Raw genomic sequence first — 27,656 nt, 5'->3', positions numbered from 1 at the left:
GGTGGATAGGAATGGGATGGGCCGGAGGAGGAGTGGTGAATTTTAGATATATTGAATGTAGATCTGTGGAACTGCATGGCAACTGCTTCTTGATTATTGAAATTGTTTAGTATAGTATGATCATTCTTAGTTATATGCTGTATCTATAAGTGATAATTCAGAACTCATGCATTTATACTTGTCACCTACTGATTTTTCTGTAGCGTTTGCTGTTTTTCTGATATCACAGTGCTTTTAATAAGACATCTCTGTATTTGGCGCTTTTAAAATTACATCTTTGTTCTGCATTAAATTTATAATTTTCCAGTTCATACTAAATGTACTTTACATTTTGATCAAATTAGATGAGAAAGGACATTTTAACATACTGCTCTTTTGTCTGTCAGTTAGCTGTGGTTCTTAAACGTCTAGAACCTAGAGTTTTAGGACAATCCCTTCTTCAGGTTTACAGAAATGAACATGAAAATGAGCTGTAGTGTTAAAGGAGAAAAGCATGATCAGTTTTATTGCTTCATCAACTTCATTATTCTTGTCTCATTATGTCATCAATTTGATAATTGAAGAATTGTTTCTGAATTTGACTTTTAAAAAATTGAAATGTAGTTGATTTACAATGTTGTGTTGGTTTCTGGTGTACAGCAAAGTGATGCACACACACATTTTTTTAAATATTCTTTTCCATTATGGTTTATGATTGGATATTAAATATAGTTCCCTGTGCAAACAACAGGACTTTGTTGTTTATCTATTTTATATGTAGTACTTTGTATCTGCTAATCCAAACTCCTGATTTGTCCCTCCCTCACCCTATTTCCCCTTTGGGAACCATAATTCTGTTTTCTGTGTTAACTGACCTATTTAATTTCACCACATCCCACTTCATTCCAGAGAAGATTTTAGGCAGCTCATGAAACTGTTGTAAGACAGTGTTGAGAATGTTTTTCACCCTGCAGCAGCTTGACATTCCTGATTAACACATAGATGTGAAGTGTGGGTCTAATTTTGGCCCTTATCAGCCACAATACAATATCTCAACAATTAGTGGTCATTTCATGTTCAGGATGAATTATGGTATTCTATACTAGCCCCTCCATGTTTCAAATTTTGTATGTCCTGTATAGAAAATATAGAAAGGAGGATAGAAATGATATCCCCTAGAAATAACTGATTTTTAAGGGTCTGATGCTTGTCTTTCTCAGAATACATATAGAAATGTATGGGTATATATTTTATGTGTATATATAGAAAATGTTATTTTAGTTTATAAAGTTTAATAGAATTCTTTTAAACAGTATATTGTGAACTTTCTCCTATTAATTAGTAATCTTTAACAACATATTCAATAATTTAAAACATTTTCTAATGTTTGTGATATATTCAGTCAGTTTTACCTTTCAAAATGTATTTATTTTCAATATTTCACTATTTCAATTATTTCACTATTTATTTCACATAAATATTGTAGCTTAGTTTTTATCTGTATGAATATTCCTTTGAGGATATTTCTAACTATATTTCTATATATATGTATGTGTCATGGATAAAATTTATAAAGTTGAGTGTTGAAGAGACCAAAGCTGCTTATTTCCCAGTTAAAGAAATTGAAGAAATTAGGATGTATAAGGTCTACCACATCATAGTGATAGAGCAAGCAACAGTTAAGGGACTGGGCTGTAAGGTGCTTAGTGCAGTACCTGGCATGTGATAATAGCTAGTGGTTATTGAGCACTTGTGCTGTGTGCTTAGTTGCTCAGTCTGACTCTTTGCGACCCCATGGACTGTAGCCCGCCAGGCTTCTCTGTCCATGGGGATTCTCTAGGCAAGAATACTGGAGTGGGTTGCTGTATTCTCCTCCAGGGGATCTTCCCAACCCAGGGATCAAACCCAGGTCTCCTGCATTACAGGTGGATTCTTTACTGTCTGAGCAACCAGGGAAGCCCAGGAGTACTGGAAGGGGTAGCCTATCCCTTCTCCAGAGGATCTTCCCAATCCAGGAATCGAACTGGGGTCTCCTGCTTTACAGGCAGATTCTTTACCAGCTGAGGTACAAGGAAGCCCCATTGAACACTTACCAAGTGCCAGACCCTGTTGTATGCACTTTATACTTGTGTATAACCTGAATCTGGCTGCACAGACTGTGTTATCACCACTACCCTGAACAGTAAGTGCTAGCTCAGTGTTTGAGTGTTCAATAAATGCTTGCTTATTTCTACTGCACATCTCTATAATCCAGAGTTGGTTTTGATTCCAGTAGTTTTTGGATTTTAGAAAGATAATTTAGTACATATATTCTGTATTGCACTCTTAATGGGGTTTTGAGCAGAATCTCATAAGCATTTGTTTCTGCAGTGAAGCGCATTTATTTTTATACTAAGTGAGATTAAAAAGAAAAAAAACTCCCCTCAAACTGTGATTAGCCTGATGTCAGTGTATGTTGCCAAATGAATTGTGAAAACCCTTTATCTTGCAGAATTGCAGGTAAAGGATTGTGGACCTGCATAAAACTCTTAGAAGAGTACTTGGCATTTAGTACACACTCAATATGTGTTGGTGGATTACTACTACACTGTTGGGTATCCTCAGGTACTTCTGTATTCATATGCATAGAAAATTGGTGAATCATACCGTGCTGGGAGGAGTTCTTATCACTCCATATGACCTGAAGAGGGCAAATCTAAGTGTTGGAGTCTTTCAGCAATTCTTCTCTAAATCAGAAGAGGAGAAGGCTTAAGTGATAGCCTTCCTTATCTCTTCCCTGTCCTCAGTGTAGGCATGTCTAGCTCTGTGCTCCTATCCTTCCATCCATTTGTGCAGTATATGATTTGAGTCTGCACAGTAGTGTAACTTGTGTTTTCAGTCTATCAGAGATCTTAGTGAAAAAAATCTTTTAAGTTTTTCTGTGCTCTCTATTACAGTACTCCCCTCCTCCTTTTTGGTGATCAGAACATTTAAGATCTACTTTCTTGGCAATTTCCAAGAATATAATATGATACTGTTAACTATCGTCAACATACTGTACATTAGATCTCCAGAACTTATCATATAACTGAAAAACTCACGCCCTTTGACCATCATCTCCCCTTTTCCCTCAACCCCCAGCCACTGGCACCCCCATTCTAGAATTAGAATTCTCGAAATAGGTCTCTCTGTTTATATGGGTTTACCTTTTCATATTTTTCCATATAAGTGAGAGTATACAGTTTTAGCGTTTCTGTTTCTGGCTTGTTTCACTGAGCATAATGCCCTCCAGGTTTATCCAGGTTGTCATAAAAGACAGATTTCCTTCTTTTCAATGGCTGAATAATATTCTATTTCTTTAACCATTCATTTGTCAGTGGGCATTTAGGTTGTTTCTATATCTTGTACAGCCCCTTTTCTTTAAACGGGAACCCATTAAGAGATCTGTAACTGATGCAGAAATGGTGGCTCCCTAACTGATTCATCATTCTGCAGATATGACCAGATATGACTAAAGACTGAAGTGATCGCACTTGAAATTGAGATAGTTTTTCTTCCTTCCCACCATTTTATTAATAATTGATAAGAAACTGTAGTCACAGTCGTTAGTATAACCATTTATGACATTTCAGTTCAGTTCAGTTCAGTTCAGTTCAGTCGTTCAGTCATGTCCGACTCTTTGCCATCCCATGGACTGCAGCATGCCAGGCCTCCCTGTCCATCAACTCCCTGAGTTTACTCAAACTCATATCCATTGTTTATGACATTTACCAAGCTATATTCTAGTTCAGATAACATTATAGTATTATATACTGATTTCCATTATACATGGTCATATTATTGTTATTGTACTCTGATCCAAAAATGAATTTATTAAATGACCCTGATATGTACATTTACTATTAGGGTTTTTAAAAGTTTGGCACTTGAGTTTAAACCTCAAATTTAAAAAAATTCTCCTTGGAAATATCCCTTTAAACTGTTTGAAGATACGCTGTACATAGTTTGTTTTCTGTTTCTTCATATTAGAGTAGTATTTGTGTTCCCTTTCCAGCCTCCAACAGCTGATAACAGCGTTTGTCTTCTCTTCTGTAGTTCATCATCTGCTGTGTAGCATGCTCAGAGAGCTGCAAAGGCCCTTTCACATTATCTAGTCAAACTGAGGGAGAGAAGTAGAAACAGAAGTGTCATCACTTTGTTGAGAGTGGGAAAAAGAGGGGGATTTATATTTGACAGTTTTTGGATCCACAACTAAAATACAAGATGCAGAAGTGTCTGTGTTTTTTTTTTTTGTTGTTGGGAAGGAATGTGTGAAGTGTACGATTTGTAGAGATATCAGCCTTAATTGATCTTTAGGGGTTGTGTGTGTTGTGGGGCGGGGGGGGGGGGTTTGGTTTAGTGTGCAAGACTATGTGGCATGAAAACTAATATCATTTTCAGTTTATGTCATACTGTTTGATCCCCATGAAATGTATTTGTTTTGGCAGCTGGCTTTACCTGTAACATTGTGTTGGAATTTGGCATGCAGTGTTTAATGTTCGTTAGTTGCTAAGTGGTGTCCGATTCTTTGTGACCCCATACACTGTAACCCGCCATGCTCCTCTAGCTATGGGATTTCCCAGGCAAGAATACTGGAGTGGGTTGTCATTTCTTTCTTCAGGGGATCTTCCCAACCCAGGGATTGAACCCATGTCTCCTGCTTGGCAGGCGGATTCTTTACCACTGAGCCATCTGGGAAGCCCGCAGTGTTTACTAAGCTTTAGTTATTTCCTATGGTACATTTTGGTCAATTTTTTAGAGAGTAGATACTGAGTTTAAATTCCAGGGAAGAAAACTCAAAAAGGAGAATATAATATATAATCACCAACTGATACCACGTTCAGAAAACAAAGTTGTTTGGCTCATGTTCACTAATGTAACTTTTTCAACTGACAGTATTATTTGATTTAGGATCTTAGAGTTTGAACTGCATGGAAATCATTGATAATTTTGGTATTTATTTTTTTTACAGAGAGGAAAAAGGAAAATGGATGACTGAAAAAAGTATTATTTGTTGTATTTTAAAAGTTGTATTTCCTTTTCTAGGTTGCTGTAGTGAAACTAAAAAATGCAGATAAAGTATTTGCCATGAAAATATTGAATAAATGGGAAATGCTGAAAAGAGCTGAGGTAAGATTCTAATTATTAGAATATTTAAATATCTTAGAAATATTTTTAGAGAAAAATAAAATTATAGAGAGCCAATAGATCTTTAAGTATTATTTAGTAACCTTTTATCTATGATGGCATCAGTTTTTCAGGCCTGAAACAAATTTAGGAATTCATAGTTGTGATATAGTTGTTATAAATGTTGCATTAGTGATGATATTTTAATGTTGTCTGAAAACCAAATGGAAACTCCTGTAATGTCGGGTTTGACCCTTATGTTAAAAGGATGTATGGCAACCAGTTTCTTTTATAGGAAGAAATTTTGTAGTGATTGATATCCAATTTGATGTAACTTGTTTATATTATTTTGTATTTATCTCTATTCTGCTCTAAGCAAAAACCAGCAGGAATTTTGAATATGGCCTATAAGAATTCTATTTATTGCTGATAAATATAATTAACTGACTATGCAGTTAAATTCATGTTGCTGCTGCTGCTGCTAAGTCACTATGTTCTATATAGAGAATGAGAGTAAAATCTTCTGTTGTAAGAATTGTCAGCATTTTTATCTTGGTACTAAATTTGAGGGAAAGACTGACTGGAGTGATGTTGAAAATGTCTAATAGCTGGTATGGTATGGTCAAAACTGACATTATATGTAAATTCTGGGGAGGGGTTCTAGAGGTCTCCTGTTGTGCTGGGTTATAGTGAGTTCCTGGATGAGGTAGGGCATTCAGGGGCCTCAGGGATGCAGAACTTACCAGTGTGGAAGTATTTAAATATTTTAACTTGCAGAAGGATTATACTGCTGAATAGGTGAGTATTAGCCCTGGAGGTTAGTAAGATACATAAGAGAATAATGAGAAATTAGCCCTTAGAAATCTTTATATATCAGTACTTGTAGCAACCTAAAAAACAATAAACACATAGGGGAAAGCAAAAATGGTTCCCACGATGATAGATACATACCATGGGAGTGAAAGTGCGTGCGTACTCAGCTTCTCATCATATCTGACTCTTTGTGACCCCGTGGACTGTAGCCCGCCAGGCTCCTCTGTCCATGCGATTTCCCAGCCAAGAATACTGGAGCGGGATTCTGAATCCAGGGATCAAACCTGTATCTTCCGCATTGGTAGGTGGATTCTTCACCACTGAGCCACCAAGGAAGCCCAGTAGTGAAAGCAAATACTTCAGTATTTCTTTCTTTTAGAAAAAATGGAAAATATAACAAAATTCAGAAAAGAAAATAATAATCCCTTGTATTCCATCACTTAGGATTAATAACATTTTGGGCATGTTTTGCTTTCAGTCTTTTTCCTTTTTTTTTTGTCTACTGAAAAAGCTGCACAAGTGAAATACAGATAAATTCTTTGTAATGTCACATTACAGATAAAGCTAAAGTACTCATTGACTATACCCCACCCAAATCCAGCCCCTCTCTGCCTCCCAGAGGTAATTACAGGGAGTTAATAAAATCCTGTTTAAAAAAGTATCTGGAAAGTTTCATGTCATATCTCTGACATATGTGCCAGTGCCTATTATATTCAATAACTTCAGTATTTACTTTTGCATTTCCCCTTACTGTCACTGGTCAGATTGAGTTCAGTATGCAGTCTATTTATTAGGGAGTGCTTTTGAAATTGGCCTTGATCGAAGGGAAAGGAGGTGAAACATGATTTATCAGGGAGACATCAGGCTGTCCCAGCAGCCTCTGTCGATCCAGCAGGGAAGTGGGGAGCAGAAATGGTCCGTCAGAGTTGTCCTGCCTTAGACCAAATGATTGACCTCTTTGCACTTGCCTTAGTCAGTCATTGGATACGGGCTGCCTCCAGAAGGACATGGATGTGGACTAGTAGGCTTTTGGTAGCTGAGACAAAGCCAGGAGGGGCTGATGGCATTGCCGACAGTTGGAGCAATTAAGTCTTGTTATTAAAAAATAGTAAATAATTATGTTCTTAATTGTTTTTCAGAATTCATAATTGTAGTGGGTTAGTGTTCCAGGGTTAGAACTTTTAAAAGATTGAATTAAACTTTGTACTTACTTTTTATGATGTTGGCTGTTGGGGAAGAATTTTGAAAAGAAAGAGTAACTGCTTTAGCTTTACTGATTGACTGGAGGAAGTGGCAAAATTGAGGATAAAACAGGAGTAATTGAAAATTAAATATGATTTTGTTGAATTAAAAAATCATTCATATAGTCTGTTTCTGGGGCAAAATGGAATAGACATGCTTCTTTTAATCTCTCCCATTAAATACAGTTAAAGACCATGGATGTTATGTATAAAACAAATATATGAAGACTCTGAAAGGCAGAAAGAATGAGGACCAGCTAGGGGCCATGGAACCCAAGGAACATCACTCATTCTGTGAAGTCTGTATTATTCTGAAGGAACAACCAGATAAGGACCATACAAAAAAAGTTAAAGATCAATATGCCTCATGAACATAGATACCAATACCTTAGCAAAATACTAGTAAATAGAATTTGGCAATATATAAAGTGAATTATACACTGTGAGCAAGTGTGATTTGTTTAAGGGATACAAGGCTGGTTCATTATTTGAAAAGAACTTGACTCAAACTACTTGAAACTTTCATTTTTTTAGGAGGAATTTCTCCATTGAAACTTTTAAAAGGAATTCATTTTAAAGCAAAATGGAATTATATTTTTATACTTGAATTGTCAAATCCTTCTTTAAAAAAATTAAGAAGAAACTTATTTTGATCATTACTTACCCGGTTTTAGAAAACTGGTCCTACCAGTGATGCTTAATAAATTACAAGTGAACAGCAAAATTTCTTTTTTTAGTCTGTATATTGTTGATACTTTAAAACAATTTTCAGAGATTTACCTCCAGTCTGTTTGTCGTATTTATTTCTGTTTTCGTTATGTAACAAATATATAGTTAGTGCAACACATATTATTTGAAGGTACTAGGAAACTTGTCTCTTTCTGTACCTGGCAGATAAATAATTAGTAAATAATCTTGTAGTTAGTTACAAGAGCTTCCCTTGTGGCTCAGCTGGTAAAGAATCTGCCTGCAATGCAGGAGACCTGGATTTGATCCCTGGTTAGGAAGATCTCCTGAAGAAGGGAAAGGCTACCCACTCCAGTATACCGGCCTGGAGAAAGCCATGGGGTCCCAAAGAGTTGGACATGACTGAGAGACTTTCACTTACAGTTACAAAGATTAATATATCTATAGGTTCATCATTTACAAACTTTGTTAGTATGTCAACAATGTCTTAAGTTAACTTCCCCCAATCAATTCTATAAATTTTACTTTCTCTTCAAATGTATTGAACTCTTAAGGATTTCACTCACATGCAAGATGTGTTACTCATTTCATTGGAAGATGCAAAATCGTTTACGGAAGTGCTCTCTGACTCAAGGGTCAAACCTTTCTGAGGCTCAGTTGTCTCTGTACCATATAGTGGAGGAATAATATATCTCAGTTTAACCGGGATAGTACTGGTTTATGCCTCTTATCTTACTATTTTTGTTATTGTTGTTAGCCCTGTTTTATTATTTTTATAATTGACATGCCAATAGTAGTAGTTAACAGTAGCAGCAGTAGTAACAGTAGTAATGAATTCAGTTCATTAGACTGGGATTTCCTCTCCTTCCCGACCTGTTACCTGTAATAAAAAAAGAAAATGCAAGCACTGTAGAAAATAAGTAAAAAGGCAAAAGATTTTTCTTCTCCCTCAGATAACCAGTCTTTCTGTTCAAAGTAAATCATTAGTAAGAGTTTAGAGTCTTATTTATCCTTTTTTCTCTTAGATAAATATATATTTATCTAAATATATATTTATTTTATACTATTCATGTTGTATAATGTTCTTTCTGTTGTGAGTTACCTTGGGAAAGACCATTCTCAGTGAACATTAAGGTGATTTAGAGGTAGTTCCAAACAGGGCTAAACTTCTATGCAGAAGCACACTTTTTTTTTTTTCCCCTGGCAGTGGACAAAATTTTGAACATATTCGTAGAATTGTCCTTGTTGATATTTTTGAGTAAAATAGATGGTGAATTTATGAGGGTTTACTGAATTGAAAATATAAACACATGGGATATGAATATTTATCATGGGGGTTTTGGGGTTTGTTAGTGCTGGGCCCTCTGTAGGCCCTTTCAGTTTTGAAATACATGCTGTTCAGTTCTAGGAAATTTTCTCGTATTACTTCTTTGGTAATTTCCTTTCTTCTGTTTCTTTTGCTCTCTCTTTCTGAAACTTTTATTTGGATATTCCCTTAATGGACCAGTTAGCGAATTTCTCCTTATTTCTTTACTAGTGAGGTTGTGTTGGCTTTTGCTGTAATACTTCAATTGGGTGTTTTATTTCTTCAGCCACCCTTTTAGTATTCAGTAGACTGAGCGACTTAACTTTTCACTTTCATGCATTGGAGAAGGAAATGGCAGCCCACTCCAGTGTTCTTGCCTGGAGAATCCCAGGGATGGGCTGCCGTCTATAGGGTCTCACAGAGTCGGACACGACTGAAGCGACTTAGCAGCAGCAGCAGCACCTCCCTTTGATCTTTTTTTTTCATGTTCCTTTTTAGTGAGCTTATGCCTCTGGACTATAAACTTAAAGAATTTCTCAGTTTTTTTCCTCCCTCTTTAGGTAAGACAGGATGCTCCAGCTGACTGGTGTTAGGTGTTCTCCTTTCTACCAGTCAAAAGGTCAATTAGGCTCTGATCGTACTCCAGCAGATTTGGATCTGGTTAATTAGTTCCTCCTAAGGGCAGGCCTTGTTAAGAACTGAGTGCTGCGGCAAGTTTCAAAATGGTTTCCTTGCCTCTCTTCCTACTGGAAGATCCAGGAGATTTTTCTCCTTTACTTACTGTTATCGTGTGATTGAGCTCCTTGAGGTGAGACTGAAAAATTGTGTAATTCTCCCTGACTGGGTCCCCTGCAGTTTTGAACTCCCAGAGTTGTCCAGACTCTAGAAATCATTCCCAGTTGAGTTTGTCTTACTCCCAGCAGCAGCATTTCTGGTTTCTGCAGCTCTTTCTGCGCTGGCATCTCTGGTCTGGCAAGCTGCAATATGTTCCCTTTTTGTATGTCTTGTTTCATGGTTGCAATGTTTTCTTATCTCTAAAATATATATTTGTGTGTCTCTATATATTTATGTATATACATCCTTCTTGCCTTGTCTCTGTTTCCTCCATTTCATTCTTTTTCTGTTTGGGACTATTATTCACATTGATTGCTATCATGAAATGTCGAAAATTATTTCTAACTGTTGGCTTATGATTTTAATTGAATTTTGCAGTCCTTAAACACTGCACCCCTCCATCTCTCATTTATTTAGTTACTTAATCTCACTATTATTTTAGAGTTTTCTCTGTAGAGGCCTTGCATATCTTTTACTGAGTTTACTCTGAGATAAGTTGGTGTTTTTAATTTGCTTTTGGAAATGGTATTATTTATTTATATTTTTTTGAAAATGATAACTATTTTAAAAGATTTTCTAATTGTTGCAATTATATAGGAATATAAATTATGTATGTTGAACTTTTACATTCTGTTAATTTATCTGTTTTCTTTTGTGATTTCTTTCTATGCATCCATGTTGTCCGCTCTTTGCGTGTCCGACTCTTTGCGACCCCATGAACTGCAGCACGCCAGGCCATCCTGTCCAATACCAACTCCTGAAGTTTACCCAAACTCATGTCCACTGAGTCGGTGATGCCATCCAACCATCTCATCCTCTCTCGTCCCCTTCTCCTCCTGCCCTCAATCTTTCCCAGCATCAGGGTCTTTTCAAATGAGTCAGCTCTTTGCGTCAGGTAGCCAAAGTATTGGAGTTACAGCTTCGCTCTCCTTAGTAATCTTTATATACCTTTTATTTCTTCTTAACTAATTTCACTTGTGAGGAAAACAATGGAGTGGGAAAACCAGACTTTCATCTTATAAATAAGAGTTTCTTATTTATCCTTAATAGAAAATTTTACTATATTGAAAAGTGAAAGTGAAGTTGCTCGGTCTTGTCTGACTCTTTGCAACCCCATGGACTGTAGCCTACCGAGCTCTTCCATCCATGGGGTTTTCCAGGCAAGAATACTGGCGTGGCTTGCCACTTCCTCCTCCAGAGGATCTTTCTGACCCAGGAATCTAACCTGCATCTCCTGCATGGCAGGTGAATTCTTCACCTGATGAGTCACTGGGGAAGCCTAAGTGCATGAGAGTGTAGATGAAATAAGATTGAAAAATAACTGTTGAAATTGGTTGAGGGGTACATTGAGAGCAGGGGATTACTTTATTTTGTATGTGTTTAAAGTTTTATAGTTTACGTTTTATGTTGAAAATTTTTTTTCACTGTATAGTTTAGCATGGATCAGAATCTACTAAAGTTAATTCTGTTAACAGGAGTTTTATTTAGAGTTAGCAATAAGTCACATTTCCATATTTTAGCTGGAAATATCTTTAAATTTTCAGCTCTTCTGGTGAGATAAGTCAGGAGAAAGGAGTCTCCTAGACTTGATAAACTTCATTACTTCTTTAAAATGTTAGCAGCAAACCATAACCTCAGGTCAGTTAAAGTCTAAGACAGAATTTAGTAGTGAGTAAGTCAAATGATACTATTTTCCCCCTAAAGTGAACAGAAGCATAATTATGGTAGATTTTAATAATTGAATTTATGAGTAAATTGCCCATTCATTTGGTTTAAGTTTTGTTTTTAAGATTTTCCTTGGTGATGCTATTTAATTAGTGGCTTTAGAAATTCTGTTGCATCAGACAGAAAAAGAGACACAGATATAAAGAACAGACCTGGACTCTGTGGGAGAAGGCAAGAGTGGGATGATTTGAGGGTCTAGTACTGAAACATGTACATTACCATATGTAAAATAGATGACGAGTGCAAGTTCGATGCATGAAGCAGGGCACTCAAAGCCGGTGCTCTGGGAGAACCCAGAGGGATGGGGTGGGGAGGGCACTGGAAGGGGGCATTCAGGATCGGGGGACAACATGTACACCCATGGCTGATTCATGTTGCTGTATAGCAAAAACCACCACAATATTGTAAAGTAATTAGCCTCCAATTAAAATAAATTAATTAATTAAAAAAATTCTATTGCATCAAATAAAATTTATGGAAATACATGAAAAAAAATTAGGGCACTTACTTAGGTTAAATAATGTGAGTTGTTTTGTATATCATGACTAGTGAATTTATCTTGTGGGAAATAAATTACTAGGTACCTACTATGTGTAGGACACTGCATGATGATTTTTAAATGTGTATGAAATGTGGTATAGCCATTGAGAAAAATTAGGTAGCCTTCTAGTACAGGTATGGAAGGCTGTTCAGATATGTTGTTACTTGAAAAAAGGATTTATAGAGCACTGTGATCTCATTTGTGTAAACAAAGAAAAGTTAGGGCAGATGGGATACCACATGAATATAGGATGTGTGTGTCTATGTGCGTGTGTCTGTATGTGTGTATGTACAAAGAAATTTTCTGAAAAGAAATTCAACTGAGTTATTGGTGTTAATCATTGGCTGTAACAAGGGGACAATGAATCTGTGAGGGAAAAGTTTTGGTTTCTACTTTACCTTTTAGTTCTTTTTGAAACTTTCTGGCATAGTGGTTTTTTAATTAAAATTTTAAAAATATATTGTAGACTTGTATCATACAAAGTTGTTTTTTATTTTTAGTAACATATTTCTAAAATTCTCCAGGCTGTATCTTTATAATAATGGAAGTATATCCTGAGAATAAATTAAAACTTTTATAAATCTGAAAAAGATAATCCTTTAGAGAAAATGGGCAAAGGGAGTTTTTCAAAGAGAAAACTCAGATATCCAATAAGCATAGGTAAAATTATTTATTTGTACCTGTAATTAAGAATATGCTAATTAAAAGAATGATTCGATATTATTTCATACCCATCTTATTGAAACATGCTTAAAAGTCTTATTGAAACATGCTTAAAAGTGCCAAGTAGAATTCAGGATGTTGTGGAAAATGGGTGATTTCATACACTGGGGTAAAGGTAGAAATTGGTATGGCACTTAAGAAAGAAACTAGGTTGTGTCTGATAAAGTTGAAAACGCTTAAGTCTAGCATTTCTGTTTCCAAGTGTATACCCTAGAGAAACTCTTGTACATTTGTACAAATATATTTATTGCGATATTGAAATGATGCAAAAATGGGAATAGCCTATGTTTTCATAATGGGGGATGTTACATGAGGCACTTCTGCTATGATCATAGAATGGAATACTATAGCAATTAAAAATTAAACAGCCATTATTGATTAAAAAGTAATCACATTGCAAAGGGATAGATACAGTTACACTATTCACAGAAATTTTCAAGACACAAAGCATTTCTATTGTTTTTGGACACATACATGTGTAATAAAGCATGTGATGGGAGGAATATATGCTAACTTCAGATTATTCATTTTTCTTAGAGGAAGAACTGCTGGTACTTCTCTAGAAATAGGAAGGCTACAACTTCTATTTTCTTAAAAGCAAATAGGTTAGGAGTAAACGTGACATTGTTGACATTTATGTTATCTAAGTGGTAGATTGAACCATGATTGTTAAATACTTCTGTGTACTTTTCTGATTTTTTGAACTGTGACAGTAATTTTAAATATAAAATACTTGTAAGTTTACTATTCAGTTGTTCAGCTTTTGAGGATTCTTTGAAACTTATTGGAAAGTCATATAATGTTGGAAATAACATTATATGACTTTATTGTTACTATAAGTCATATAATAATGTTGGAAAGTCATACCTATAATGTATTCCTTTTTCAGAACAGAAAATATAATAAATATTTGAGTAGTTGTTTGCATAATATATTTCCTAGTTTTACATAAAGTATTCTTTATCTAAAAATTTATTTTTTTTCCTTTTCAGACAGCATGTTTTCGTGAAGAAAGGGATGTGTTAGTGAATGGAGACAATAAATGGATTACAACTTTACATTATGCTTTCCAGGATGACAATAACTTAGTAAGAATCATTGTTATATGTTTCTGTATATTTATTACCTTTTTATTGGCAAAATTTAGCATTATTTTCTGTGAAGCATTGTTTAAATGTCAATGTTCTTTAGAAAACCACTGTATTTCAGAGAGTATAAGTTTGATATATGATTTGTTTCCCTGGGTAATTTAATACCTTTAAATTGGAATTTTTAATGTTGTTTAGTAAGTAAGTCAAATCCAAACATTTAAATTCTGTAAAAGATGGTCAGGATTTTTTCCCCAGGATTCTGTCAATGTATTTTATTTCTACTGTAATAGTATTCTATTAACTATTTAGAATTTCACATATTTTTCAAAGTTGTCATGTGCTGCTTTAAGGAGAGCCATATTTTAAATGTAGGCTTTGTTTAATTTTATATTAACATCATGGACCACTAGACAAAAGAAGCTGGGGAAGAGCTTGGAGGAAAATCAAACTATTAGAAACACTGCCAGATGAAGATTGAAGAGATGAACAAGTGAATAGGAAAATAAGACAGAATCTACCACAGTTGAACATAAGATTCCTGGGCTATTGCTCAGGGGTCTTCATTTTCTGACCCCAATTTTTATTTCAAGGTTTATTTTTTAGCATGCATATGCTTAGTGACTGTTTTGTGCCAGCCACTATATATGTACTGGTATATAAAAATTAATAAGACATTTTTCATTTGATAAACGTTTATTGAACATGTCCTGTGTGCTTGGCACTGTTCTTCAGATTCTAGCAATTTGGTAGTAAATAATTTTGGTAGTAAATCTTATTCTTACATTCTTGTGAGGGAAGCCAGATAAGAAATTCACAGTCAATTAAATAATATTTTCACATAGATTCTTATAAAGAAAAATATAACATCTATTCAAAGATATAAAGTCAATAAGGGCTCTTCTGAGACAAGTGTAAGTTGGCTAAACCAAGAAGGGAGAAGAGGCAGAGAGGGGCTGGTAAACATGGACATCTGAAGCCACCTGTTATGTTCCTCTTGATGAGGATAAAGAGGCTTTGGTGATGAGAGAGGAGAGATATATGAGTCACACTGTGTAGCACTTTATACATTGTGGTATGTAAATTAGACTTTAACAGCCATGAGTTTCAAAGGCAAAATTTTTTTAAATCATAGAACTCATGTGTGTGATTTTTAAAATGACATTCTATCTGAAAGCCAGCTTAGTTGGTAAAGAATCCGCCTGCAATGCAGGAGACCCGGGTTCAATCCCTGGGTTGGGAAGATCCCCTGGAGAAGAGAACAGCTACCCATTCCTGTATTCTGGCCTGGAGAATTGTATAGTCCATGGGGCCGCAACATGGCAGCGTGGCTCCGACTTTCACTTTCCTATCTGAAAGCCTAGACAGTGAAGGCCATAGAAATGCAGCTGAACTGATTGATATCTTAGCTTTCCTCCTCCTACTTTCTGTCGTGCTTTTCCAGGGTTCTTTCTTGGAGCAAAACTGCTGTTTTAGGACTTTTAGAAGGGTTTGTGGCAGGAAAGGATGGGGTTGTCAGAGGAATGAGAGGGAGGCTAATAGGGTTATGATAAGGAGGGGAGAGATAGATAAATTGAGGCTTCCTGAGTGTAGGCCATGCAGAAGAGTTCAAATTTTATTCTAACTTCAAGGAGGATTTTAAGGACAGTGTGATAATCAGTTTTGTATTTTATACAGAACATCTTAGCAGCAGTGTGAAGGATGGATTTCAGAGGGCAAGACTAGAGCAGAGAAGGCAATGGCACCCCACTCCAGTACTCTTTCTTGGAAAATCCCATGGAAGGAGGAGCCTGGTAGGCTGCACTCCGTGGGGTCGCTAAGAGTCGGACACGACTGAGCGACTTCACTTTCACTTTTCACTTTCATGTATTGGAGAAGGAAATGGCAACCCACTCCAGTGTTCTTGCCTGGAGAATCCCAGGGACGGGGGAGCCTGGTGGGCTGTCATCTCTGGGGTCGCACAGAGTCAGACGTGACTGAAGCGACTTAGCAGCAGCAGACTAGAGAGACAAGTTAGGAGACAATATTCAGGTGACAGATAATGAGAATTTGAATAAAGCTGATGGAGGGGATGGATTTAGGTACTATTTAGGAAATAAAATAATTAGAACTTGTGTTAGAGTGAATGTCAGTGGCAGAGAGAGAAATCAAAATGATTCCCAGTTTTCTGGTGTCTGACTTACAGGGTTCTGTACTCGGTAGTTGATTCCAGAGTTGGGGAATATAGGAAGGAAGAGAAAATTTAGAGTAGATGGGAAAATGGTTAGTTTAATTTGGTATATGTTGGGTTTGAATTATAGTGTGATCTATTTAATGGGTTATAGATATTAGTCTGGTGTTTCTAAGAGTAAATAGCACCATTTATTTTGGAGTTATTATCTTATAGACCAGGTTTTGGTAAGCTCTTATCGGTGGTTTAAGTCTGGACCACCACCTATTTTCACACAGCCTGCAAGCTAAGAATTATTTTACACTTTTATTTAAACAGTTGAAAGAAAATCAAAAGAAGAGTGAATCTTTTAAAGTTCAGATTTCACTGTCTGTAGTTTTACTGACATAGCCATGCCATTGATTTGCACGCTACCTGTGGCTGCTTTTGTGCCTCAGTGGCAAAGTTGACTAGTTGTGATGGAGACTGGCACTGTGACAGAGGGTAACACTATATGTGCTACTCATTGCTTTGCACTGCTGTGCTCAGCAGACTATAAATTGCAGTGACATTTCAAGTGCTGTATATATGTGTATATATACATATACACATATATATATATCTCGCTATACCATGGCATTTTTTATTTAAATTAATAGCACATATGCCTCATGTCAAAATAAGAAAGGTAGATTTTTCAAATATCATGCTTTTCAGGCACAGAAGATTGTGGATTATTTTATTAATAAATTACAGCATGGTGTTCATCACACCACTGTGCTTCACTTGTCCTAATAGAATATGGTGAATGTCTACATGGCTGAACTGAGCCCTCATCACAACATTCCTAACTCACAGGAAAGCAGCGGTCAGAAAAGTTAGAAAATGTAACCCAGTATCTTACCATAGCAGAATCTCTTCACAAAATAAAAAATGAAGAGTGAGGCTGCAACTATAGCACCTGAGTGTCTCATTTATTAATCAGGCAAGGAAAGCCAGTGACCAATATTGAGTTAATGAAATCATGCACGACTGCAGCAGCCAAAGAAAGGTGTCCACAGAAAATAAACTCGTCTAAGACTTAAGGAGAACAGTTACTCAAAGAATTGAGGACATTGGAAGGAGCATCAGTGGTGGATTATAAAAGCAGAAAGAGATAATCATTTCCTATCACATTGAGCGGTTTTCTTTGACTCTTGAGTGGAAAGATGTTGCTGATTCTGCTCAATCCTTGTTATTTGAGCAATCAGTGTTTGAGTTTGAAGTATCTGAGGAATTAGCCTCTCTGAACATTTTGTGGAATCATTATTGTCATATTATTAGGTTGGTGCAAATGTAATTGCAGTTTCTGACAATGAATTTTAAATCATTATAACTAGGCTCGAATATATCTTTATTAATCAAAATAGGAACCATTACAATCAACACATTTTTGCCAATGAGAAATAAGTTTATTCCTGTAGTGTAAAAATCCATGCTTTGGGATTTGATGAACTCTTGGAAAGTATTTTCTACATCCTGCTGGTTGTGGAAGCATTTTCCCTGCAGTAAGTTGTCTAGATACTTGAAGAAGTATCTAGTATGGTAGTCGGTTGGCAAGAGGGCAGGTGGATATGGCATATGAGGCAAAACTTCGTAGCCTAATTCCTTCAACTTTGGAAGCATTGGTTGTGCAATCGGGCATTATCATGGAGAATTGGGCCCTTTCTGTTGACCAGTGCTAGCCGCAGGCATTGTGGTTTTTAATGTATGTCATCGATTTGCTGAGCCTGTTTCTCAGATGTAGTGATTTTGCTGGAATTCGGAAAGGTATAGTAGATCAGACGTGCAACAGACCACCAAACAGTGACCATGTCCTTTTATTTGGTGCAAGTTTGGCTTTGGGAAGGGCTTTGGAGGAACTTCTCGGTCCAGCCACTGAGCTGGTCATCACCAGCTGTCGTATAAAATCCACTTTTTGTCACAGATCACAATTCGATGGAGAAATAGTTCACTGTTGAGTAAAACAAAAGATGATGACACTTCAGAGCAATGATTTTTTTTTATTTTTTGGTCAGCTTGTAAGGCTTCCACTTATTGAGCCTTTTCACCTTTCCAATTTGCTTCAAATGCCAACTGACTGTAGAATGGCTTTGAAGATTGAATGCCAATATTGAATTCTTGGACCACTTCTCGAGTGCTTGTAAGAGGATCAGCTTCTGTAACGGCTTCTGTCGTGGACGTTGTAAACTTTCAGTGCATGGCCACTGTGCTCCTCAGCCTCAAGGCTCTTGTCTGCTTTGCAAACCTTCTTGCACCACCGCTGTGCCATCTTTAGCAGTTCCTGGACCAGATGCATTGTTGGTGTTGTGAGTTGTCTCTGCTGCTTTATGAGCCATTTTGAACTGAAGAAAACTGCTTGAGTTTACTTATTGGTCTAACATCATTTCCCTAGTCTAAAATAAATACAAAGTAGATAGCAAGTAATAAGTCAGTAGCAAAAAACAAACCATAAAACGAGAAATGTGCATTAAAATGATACATAACATAACCACATTTATTTAAGAATATATTCCAGTATCAAAGTCAAATTTCAATAATGCAAAAACTGCAGTTACTTTTGCACCAACCTAGTATTTTCAAAGAATTTGAGAAAATATTGTTTTGATACAACCTGAATTGTAATCTGCTAAAATGTGTCAATGGAGTGTGGTAAAACAGGAAAAGGCTTATTTGGACAGATTTATAAATTATGTGAAAATAATAGGTGCTTGAAGCCTGTGGATGTTCATTTTTGTGTTAATCAGTGGCAGCTTGCTGCAAGTATTTGAATCTATCATGTATTGAACCAGTAGTATCAAAGTTGTGTTTCATTCAGTTTTTTGGAAACAACTATAATCATTTCTATGGATTTTTTTTTTTTGTCAAATCAAAAGCCAGACATTCTTGCTATGCCATACACCCATTCACTGATTTTACAGTGGCAACGTTTTATTACAGTATTTTGAACAAAGGGTTGGCTGAAATATTTCTGAATCCAAAACCACACCTTCAACCATTATTGTAAAGTATTGAATAGGCTTGGATATTAGCTTTTCCTGTAGACTTGATATGTTCTCAAAATAAATTTAATATAAGATTACAAGACAAAACAACACTTATATGAAAAACTATGCTATGGTGAAGTCATTTTGACAGCTAATGTTTGAATTACAAGAAATGTCAAGTTGCTGTATCTACTTCCCATATTGTCAAAAGTGAAAAAGAGAGAGATCTCCATTTCCGTATAGATTTGCAGCAGGTAGATCTTTTGAGGTCAAACTACAGTTCTAACATCAGTTCTTGGCACCTGATGCAAGTGCAAAGAAAATGTTCATAGTTCAAAATCCGTTTAACTGGGCAGTGAAGAACTTCCATCTAACTTTCACTTAGAAGTGGTTAATCTGCAGTAATGACGTGCTTAAACCCAAGTATCAGGAGAAAAATTTAATCGCATTCTATAAATGCCTTACAGCTGAGGAATATGCTCAATCAAAATTATATACTCATGAACTGACACCAGTACCTTTTCTTGTGAATAGATAGTTTCACAGATGGGATGTGTAGAATCTCATTGTAGATCAGCATTTACAGATTTACATTTGTAGTAGATTTTTGATGACTTGAGGCTTCCCTATTAGTTCAGCTGGTGAAGAAGCTGCCTGCAATTCAGGAGACCCTGGTACAATTCCTGGGTCGGGAAGATCCCCTAGAGAAGGGAGCAGCTACCCACTCCTGAATTCTGGCCTGGAGAATTCCATGGACTGTATAGTCCATGGGGTCGCAAAGAGTTGAATGTGACGGAGCGACTTTCACTTCAACTTTCTTTTGATGATAGGGATCACGAACTTTGAGCCCCAGTTAAGCAAACTTTTATATTCCCCTCTGCTTACAAAAGGATTACATTTTCTCATTAGCAGTCTGTATTACCAAAATTGTACTAATTATTATTATATTTTGAATTTTGCTAATGAAATATGTGGAAATTTTTTCTGTTATTATACATGTACCTATATGTTATTTTGATTCTGCCTCTTGCCTGCCAAGCCTAAACCCTATTTACTATGTAGTCCTTTACAAGAAAACTTGGCCAACACCTTTTGCAGATAACAGTGAATACAAGGAGTGAATGAGAATCAATAAATAGTGCTTGAGAAACGAGAAAACATGTGCCTAGAGAAGACGGAGATAGGACACCTGAAGTAGAAAACTTGTGGACATGATCCGAGCAAGAAAGAGAATCAAAATACCGCACCATGAAAGCTAAAGAAAGTAGAGTTGGTAGAGGAAACCATTAACAGTGTAGTATTGTTGTTACTGTTCATTCATGTCCAACTCTTTGTGACACCGTGGACTGCAGCACACCAGGCTTCCCTGTCCTTCACAATCTCCCAGAGCTTGCTCAAACTCACGTCCATTGAGTTGGTGGTGCCATCTGACCATCTTATCCTCTGCTGTCCCCTTCTACTCCTTCCTTCAATCTTTCCCAGCATCAGGGTCTTTTCTAATGATTTGGCGCTTTGCATCAGGTGGCCAAAATATCAGAGCTTCAGCTTCAGCATCAGTCCTTCCAGTGAATATTCGGGATTGATTTCCTTTAGGATTGACTTATTTGATCTCCTTGCAGTCCAAGGTGCTAAATAAAAAAGAGATGACTGGAAATACTGTGCTCACCCAAATCCTGTGTTTCAGCCTCAGTGGAATACCCTCCATTCTTGAACATTCTCTGTACTCTTCTATACTTTTCTTCATTTTTATTTTCCATAATACCTTTCATACTATGTCACTCCTCCTCTTCTTCCTGCCACTAGTCCTGTTGAAGTCTAGCCAGTACTTTAAAACTGTGCTCAAATTCTGTGTCTTAAAGTAATTCAGAATTCACAATTTGAATTAATCTTTCCTATTTCATTTTACCTTTACATTTTTAGTACTGCTATTATATGATTAACCTGTGTGTGTGTGTGTGTGTGTGTGTGTGTGTCTTTGATTTTTTTTGGTACAACTTAAAAATTTTTGAATAAATGACATGAACCCTGTTATCTTTAGCTAAAATATAATCAGAGATTAGTGAAACTTAATAGTTGTGGGGTTTATCTGATATCAGGACAGGTCAAGGTGTTCAGGCAGGGTCATTACTTGTTCTTATATTCCATACATGCTTCCAGAGTATAGTAGTGTTATTCAGACTTCAAATTGTGACCCATTAGTGAGTTATAAGGAGAAGGCAATGGCACCCCACTCCAGTACTCTTGCCTGGAAAATCCCATGGATGGAGGAGCCTGGTAAGTTGCAGTCCATGGGGTCACGAAGAGTCGGAGACGACTAAGCGACTTCACTTTCACTTTTCCTTTCATGCATTGGAGAAGGAAATGGCAACCCACTCCTGGTGGGCTGCCGTCTATGGGATCGCACAGAGTCGGACATGACTGAAGTGACTTAGCAGTGAGTTATAAAATCAATTTAGTAGGTTACAACCAGCACTTAAAAAATTAAATAGAATATCAAATGAGAGTTCAAGTAATATTATTTCATAACATTTATTTCTTTTATAATTACTGAATATTCATAAAACCATATTTTTTATTGTGAATTATAGTCAGAATTGCCTAAAAGTCATGACATAGAGCTTTGCACATTTTAGTTGCTTAGTTGTTAAACTGAATGGAATATTTGACTTGAATTGACCATACTTACATGAAATTTTAGAGATGAATGTATCATTTCAAATATAATCTGCATAGATAAGCAAATTTAAAAGTAAGTCAAATATCTGCCAAGTATTTGCCTAGCAAAACTATAACAGTTTATCATAGCTTTGCAAAAATTTTAAGGACTGTAGACCTCTATGACAATATAGTCTACTGTGGATAGATATAACACCGTATATTTATGATTTGCTTAAAATCTATATTTTGCCATAAATATAGAAATATATAGAATGGAAATAAAGTGTTCAAATACCAAATTTTATATAGCACAATCTTACCTAATTTTAAATTTAAAAAGCCTGATTTATAGTTCAGAGATTCTCTCTCCTCTGAGTTATTGAGTCTTTGCTTTTTGTATTTGACTTAGGATTAATACTTCTTCTTCAGAGACATTTCTAAGAAATTGTGTGTGTAGCCAGTCATTAATTATATTAGAATTAAAGTTTCACAGTAACTGAGGAGGACTGAAATGCTCTAGAACTCAGATCTCCTGTAAAGTGTCCATTTTCCTTACAGAAACCTTCATGGTATGAGTCAGAAGTCCTAAATTATCTTAGTTATCATCAAAGATTTTCTTTTGAATATTTATAAAATATAAGAAAATAAAATCATTTAAAAATGTTGACAAGACTAACTGTAGATACCCAAAAGGAAATTTTATTACACATAATTATTTTCTAGAATAACTTTTAACCCTAGTAGTCCTAAACCAGTCAAACAAGTAATAGAATTTTCAGAGCTATACAGCTCAAGAAAGCTGTGATAAATATTCAGTAATTTGACTTTCATTTGTAATAAGTTCAGATTCACTATAGTCAGTTTATAAAATAATCATAGCATATGTGCATTTTATTTACTAGGAAGAAGTTGGATAATTTAATAAATGATATTACGATGTGATTAGGACATTTTTTTCCTTAAGAAAAACTCACTAAAGACAAGCCTACTTGGTTGCATGTATGTGGACACATAAACTTACTCACTTAGACATCATTTAGAATATTACAAATCAACAAAATTTTCTTCTTCATATTTTTTATCCACTCTTTCCTATTTAGTTATTTGTTTTATTTTTTTGGTTTGAGGGAAAAAACAGGAAGATATTTAAAGCAAAAGTTTTACTTTTTGAATTAACATTTGTAAACTGATTAGTGGGTGAAAGATATTTATTGAATTGTATTTAGTCATATGAACTTCAAATTCTTTTTTGTGTGTGTGTGTGTATTTATTTATTTATTTATTTATTTTTTTAAATTTTAAAATCTTTAATTCTTACATGCATTCCCAAACATGAACCCCCCTCCCACCTCCCTCCCCATAACATCTTTCTGGGTCATCCCCATGCACCAGCCCCAAGCATGCTGCATCCTGCGTCAGACATAGACTGGCGATTCAATTCACATGATAGTATACATGTTAGAATGTCATTCTCCCAAATCATCCCACCCTCTCCCTCTCCCTCTGAGTCCAAAAGTCCGTTATACACATCTGTGTCTCTTTCCCTGTCTTGCATACAGGGTCGTCATTGCCATCTTCCTAAATTCCATATATATGTGTTAGTATACTGTATTGGTGTTTTTCTTTCTGGCTTACTTCACTCTGTATAATCGGCTCCAGTTTCATCCATCTCATCAGAACTGATTCAAATGAATTCTTTTTAACGGCTGAGTAATACTCCATTGTGTATATGTACCACAGCTTTCTTATCCATTCATCTGCTGATGGACATCTAGGTTGTTTCCATGTCCTGGCTATTATAAACAGTGCTGCGATGAACATTGGGGTACATGTGTCTCTGTCAATTCTGGTTTCCTCGGTGTGTATGCCCAGAGGTGGGATTGCTGGGTCATAAGGTAGTTCTATTTGCAATTTTTTAAGGAATCTCCACACTGTTCTCCATAGTGGCTGTACTAGTTTGCATTCCCACCAACAGTGTAGGAGGGTTCCCTTTTCTCCACACCCTCTCCAGCATTTATTGCTTGCAGATTTTTGGATCGCAGCCATTCTGACTGGTGTGAAGTGGTACCTCATTGTGGTTTTGATTTGCGTTTCTCTAATAATGAGTGATGTTGAGCATCTTTTCATGTGTTTGTTAGCCATCCGTATGTCTTCTTTGGAGAAATGTCTATTTAGTTCTTTGGCCCATTTTTTGATTGGGTCGTTTATTTTTCTGGAATTGAGCTGCATAAGTTGCTTGTATATTTTTGAGATTAGTTGTTTGTCAGTTGCTTCATTTGCTATTATTTTCTCCCATTCAGAAGGCTGTCTTTTCACCTTGCTTATATTTTCCTTTGTTGTGCAGAAGCTTTTAATTTTAATTAGATCCCATTTGTTTATTTTTGCTTTTATTTCCAGAATTCTGGGAGGTGGATCATAGAGGATCCTGCTGTGATTTATGTCTGAGAGTGTTTTGCCTATGTTCTCCTCTAGGAGTTTTATAGTTTCTGATCTTACATTTAGATCTTTAATCCATTTTGAGTTTATTTTTGTGTGCGGTGTTAGAAAGTGATCTAGTTTCATTCTTTTACAAGTGGTTGACCAGTTTTCCCAGCACCACTTGTTAAAGAGATTGTCTTTACTCCATTGTATATTCTTGCCTCCTTTGTCAAAGATAAGGTGTCCATATGAGTGTGGATTTATCTCTGGGCTTTCTATTTTGTTCCATTGATCTATATGTCCGTCTTTGTGCCAGTACCATACTGTCTTGATGACTGTGGCTTTGTAGTAGAGCCTGAAGTCAGGCAAGTTGATTCCTCCAGTTCCATTCTTCTTTCTCAAGATTGCTTTGGCTATTCGAGGTTTTTTGTATTTCCATACAAATCTTGAAATTATTTGTTCTAGTTCTGTGAAAAATGTGGCTGGTAGCTTGATAGGGATTGCATTGAATTTGTAAATTGCTTTGGGTAGTATACTCATTTTCACTATATTGATTCTTCCAATCCATGAACATGGTATATTTCTCCATCTATTAGTGTCCTCTTTGATTTCTTTCATCAGTGTTTTATAGTTTTCTATATATAGGTCTTTAGTTTCTTTAGGTAGATATATTCCTAAGTATTTTATTCTTTTCGTTGCAATGGTGAATGGAATTGTTTCCTTAATTTCTTTTTCTACTTTCTCATTATTCGTGTATAGGAATGCAAGGGATTTCTGTGTGTTGATTTTATATCCTGCAACTTTACTATATTCATTGATGAGCTCTAGTAATTTTCTGGTGGAGTCTTTAGGGTTTTCCATGTAGAGGATCATGTCATCTGCAAACAGTGAGAGTTTTACTTCTTCTTTTCCAATTTGGATTCCTTTTATTTCTTTTTCTGCTCTGATTGCTGTGGCCAAAACTTCCAGAACTATGTTGAATAGTAGCGGTGAAAGTGGACACCCTTGTCTTGTTCCTGACTTTAGGGGAAATGCTTTCAATTTTTCACCATTGAGGATAATGTTTGCTGTGGGTTTGTCATAGATAGCTTTTATTATGTTGAGGTATGTTCCTTCTATTCCTGCTTTCTGGAGAGTTTTTATCATAAATGGATGTTGAATTTTGTCAAAGGTCTTCTCTGCATCTATTGAGATAATCATATGGTTTTTATTTTTCAATTTGTTAATGTGGTGAATTACATTGATTGATTTGCGGATATTGAAGAATCCTTGCATCCCTACAGACAAGCAAAAGCTGAGAGAATTCAGCACCACCAAACCAGCTCTCCAACAAATTCTAAAGGATATCCTCTAGACAGGAAACACGAAAAGGGTGTATAAACCCGAACCCAAAACAATAAAGTAAATGGCAACGGGATCATACTTATCAATAATTACCTTAAACGTAAATGGGTTGAACGCCCCAACCAAAAGACAAACACTGGCCGAATGGATACAAAAACAAGACCCCTCTATATGCTGCTTACAAGAGACCCACCTCAAAACAAGGGACACATACAGACTGAAAGTGAAGGGCTGGAAAAAGATATACCACGTGAATAGAGACCAAAAGAAAGCAGGAGTGGCAATACTCATATCCGATAAAATAGACTTTAAAACAAAGGCTGTGAAAAGAGACAAAGAAGGCCACTACATAATGATCAAAGGAACAATCCAAGAAGAAGATATAACAATTATAAATATATATGTACCCAATATAGGAGCACCACAATATGTAAGACAAATGCTAACAAGTATGAAAGGGGAAATCAACAATAACACAATAATAGTGGGAGACTTTAATACCCCACTCACACCTATGGACAGATCAACTAAACAGAAAATTAACAAAGAAACGCAAACTTTAAATGATACATTAGATCAATTAGACCTAATTGATATCTATAGGACATTTCACCCCAAAACAACGAATTTCACCTTTTTTTCAAGTGCTCATGGAACCTTCTCCAGGATAGATCACATCCTGGGCCATAAATCTAAACTTGATAAATTCAAGAAAATCGAAATCATTCCAAGCATCTTTTCTGACCATAATGCATTAGGATTAGATCTCAATTACAGGAGAAAAACTATTAAAAATTCCAACATATGGAGGTTGAACAACACACTTCTGAATAACCAACAAATCACAGAAGAAATCAAAAAAGAAATCAAAATATGCACAGAAACTAATGAAAATGAAAACACAACAACCCAAAACCTGTGGGACACTATAAAAGCAGTGCTAAGAGGAAAGTTCATAGCAATACAGGCATACCTCAAGAAACAAGAAAAAAGTCAAATAAATAACCTAACTCTACAACTAAAGCAACTAGAAAAGGAAGAGTTGGAGAACCCCAGAGTTAGTAGAAGGAAAGAAATCTTAAAAATTAGGGCAGAAATAAATGCAAAAGAAACAAAAGAGACCATAGCAAAAATCAACAAAGCCAAAAGCTGGTTCTTTGAAAGGATAAATAAAATTGACAAACCATTAGCCAGACTCATCAAGAAGCAAAGAGAGAAAAATCAAATCAATAAAATTAGAAATGAAAATGGAGAGATCACAACAGACAACACAGAAATACAAAGGATCATAAGAGACTACTATCAGCAGTTGTATGCCAATAAAATGGACAACGTGAAAGAAATGGACAAATTCTTAGAAAAGTACAATTTTCCAAAACTGAACCAGGAAGAAATAGAAAATCTTAACAGACCCATCACAAGCACGGAAATTGATACTGTAATCAGAAATCTTCCAGCAAACAAAAGCCCAGGTCCAGATGGCTTCACAGCTGAATTCTACCAAAAATTTCGAGAAGAGCTAACACCTATCCTCCTCAAACTCTTCCAGAAAATTTCAGAGGAAGGTAAACTTCCAAACTCATTCTATGAGGCCACCATCACCCTAATACCAAAACCTGACAAAGATGTCACAAAAAAAGAAAACTACAGGCCAATATCTCTGATGAACATAGATGCAAAAATCCTCAACAAAATTCTAGCAATCAGAATCCAACAACACATTAAAAAGATCATACACCATGACCAAGTGGGCTTTATCCCAGGGATGAACTTCAAATTCTTACAGGAGTCCAGTTTGTACTGAAGATAGGAATAGTTAGAAAGGTATTTTTGTAACGAGTGAAAAAAAACAAAAAGCTAGAAGGGATAAATAAAAGTGGGACTCTGAGGACTAACTATTAATCTCTTCATGTTATAAGATGACTAAAGGAGTCTGGTGTTCTCCCTAAGAAGACTTCTAAAGCATATCTGTTCCGTGA

General features: G+C 35.9%; 1 protein-coding gene across 12 annotated transcripts in view; it reads left to right on the top strand.

Annotated features, from left to right (window-relative positions):
- Positions 1 to 27,656, top strand: part of CDC42BPA (CDC42 binding protein kinase alpha) — a 304,528-nt gene that overhangs the window by 92,335 nt on the left and 184,537 nt on the right. For all 12 annotated transcript variants that reach the window (XM_069545455.2, XM_069545451.2, XM_069545454.2 and 9 more), the window contains exons 3-4: positions 5,044 to 5,127; positions 13,987 to 14,082. In XM_069545455.2, the coding sequence (XP_069401556.1) occupies positions 5,044 to 5,127; positions 13,987 to 14,082 (180 nt within the window). The remainder of the gene's footprint in view (positions 1 to 5,043; positions 5,128 to 13,986; positions 14,083 to 27,656) is intronic.

Source organism: Ovis canadensis, chromosome 12 (assembly GCF_042477335.2).
Source record: "Ovis canadensis isolate MfBH-ARS-UI-01 breed Bighorn chromosome 12, ARS-UI_OviCan_v2, whole genome shotgun sequence".
NCBI lineage: Eukaryota > Metazoa > Chordata > Mammalia > Artiodactyla > Bovidae > Ovis > Ovis canadensis.
Note: the sequence above shows the minus strand (reverse complement) of the source record. Positions and strands in the feature narration are given on the sequence as shown.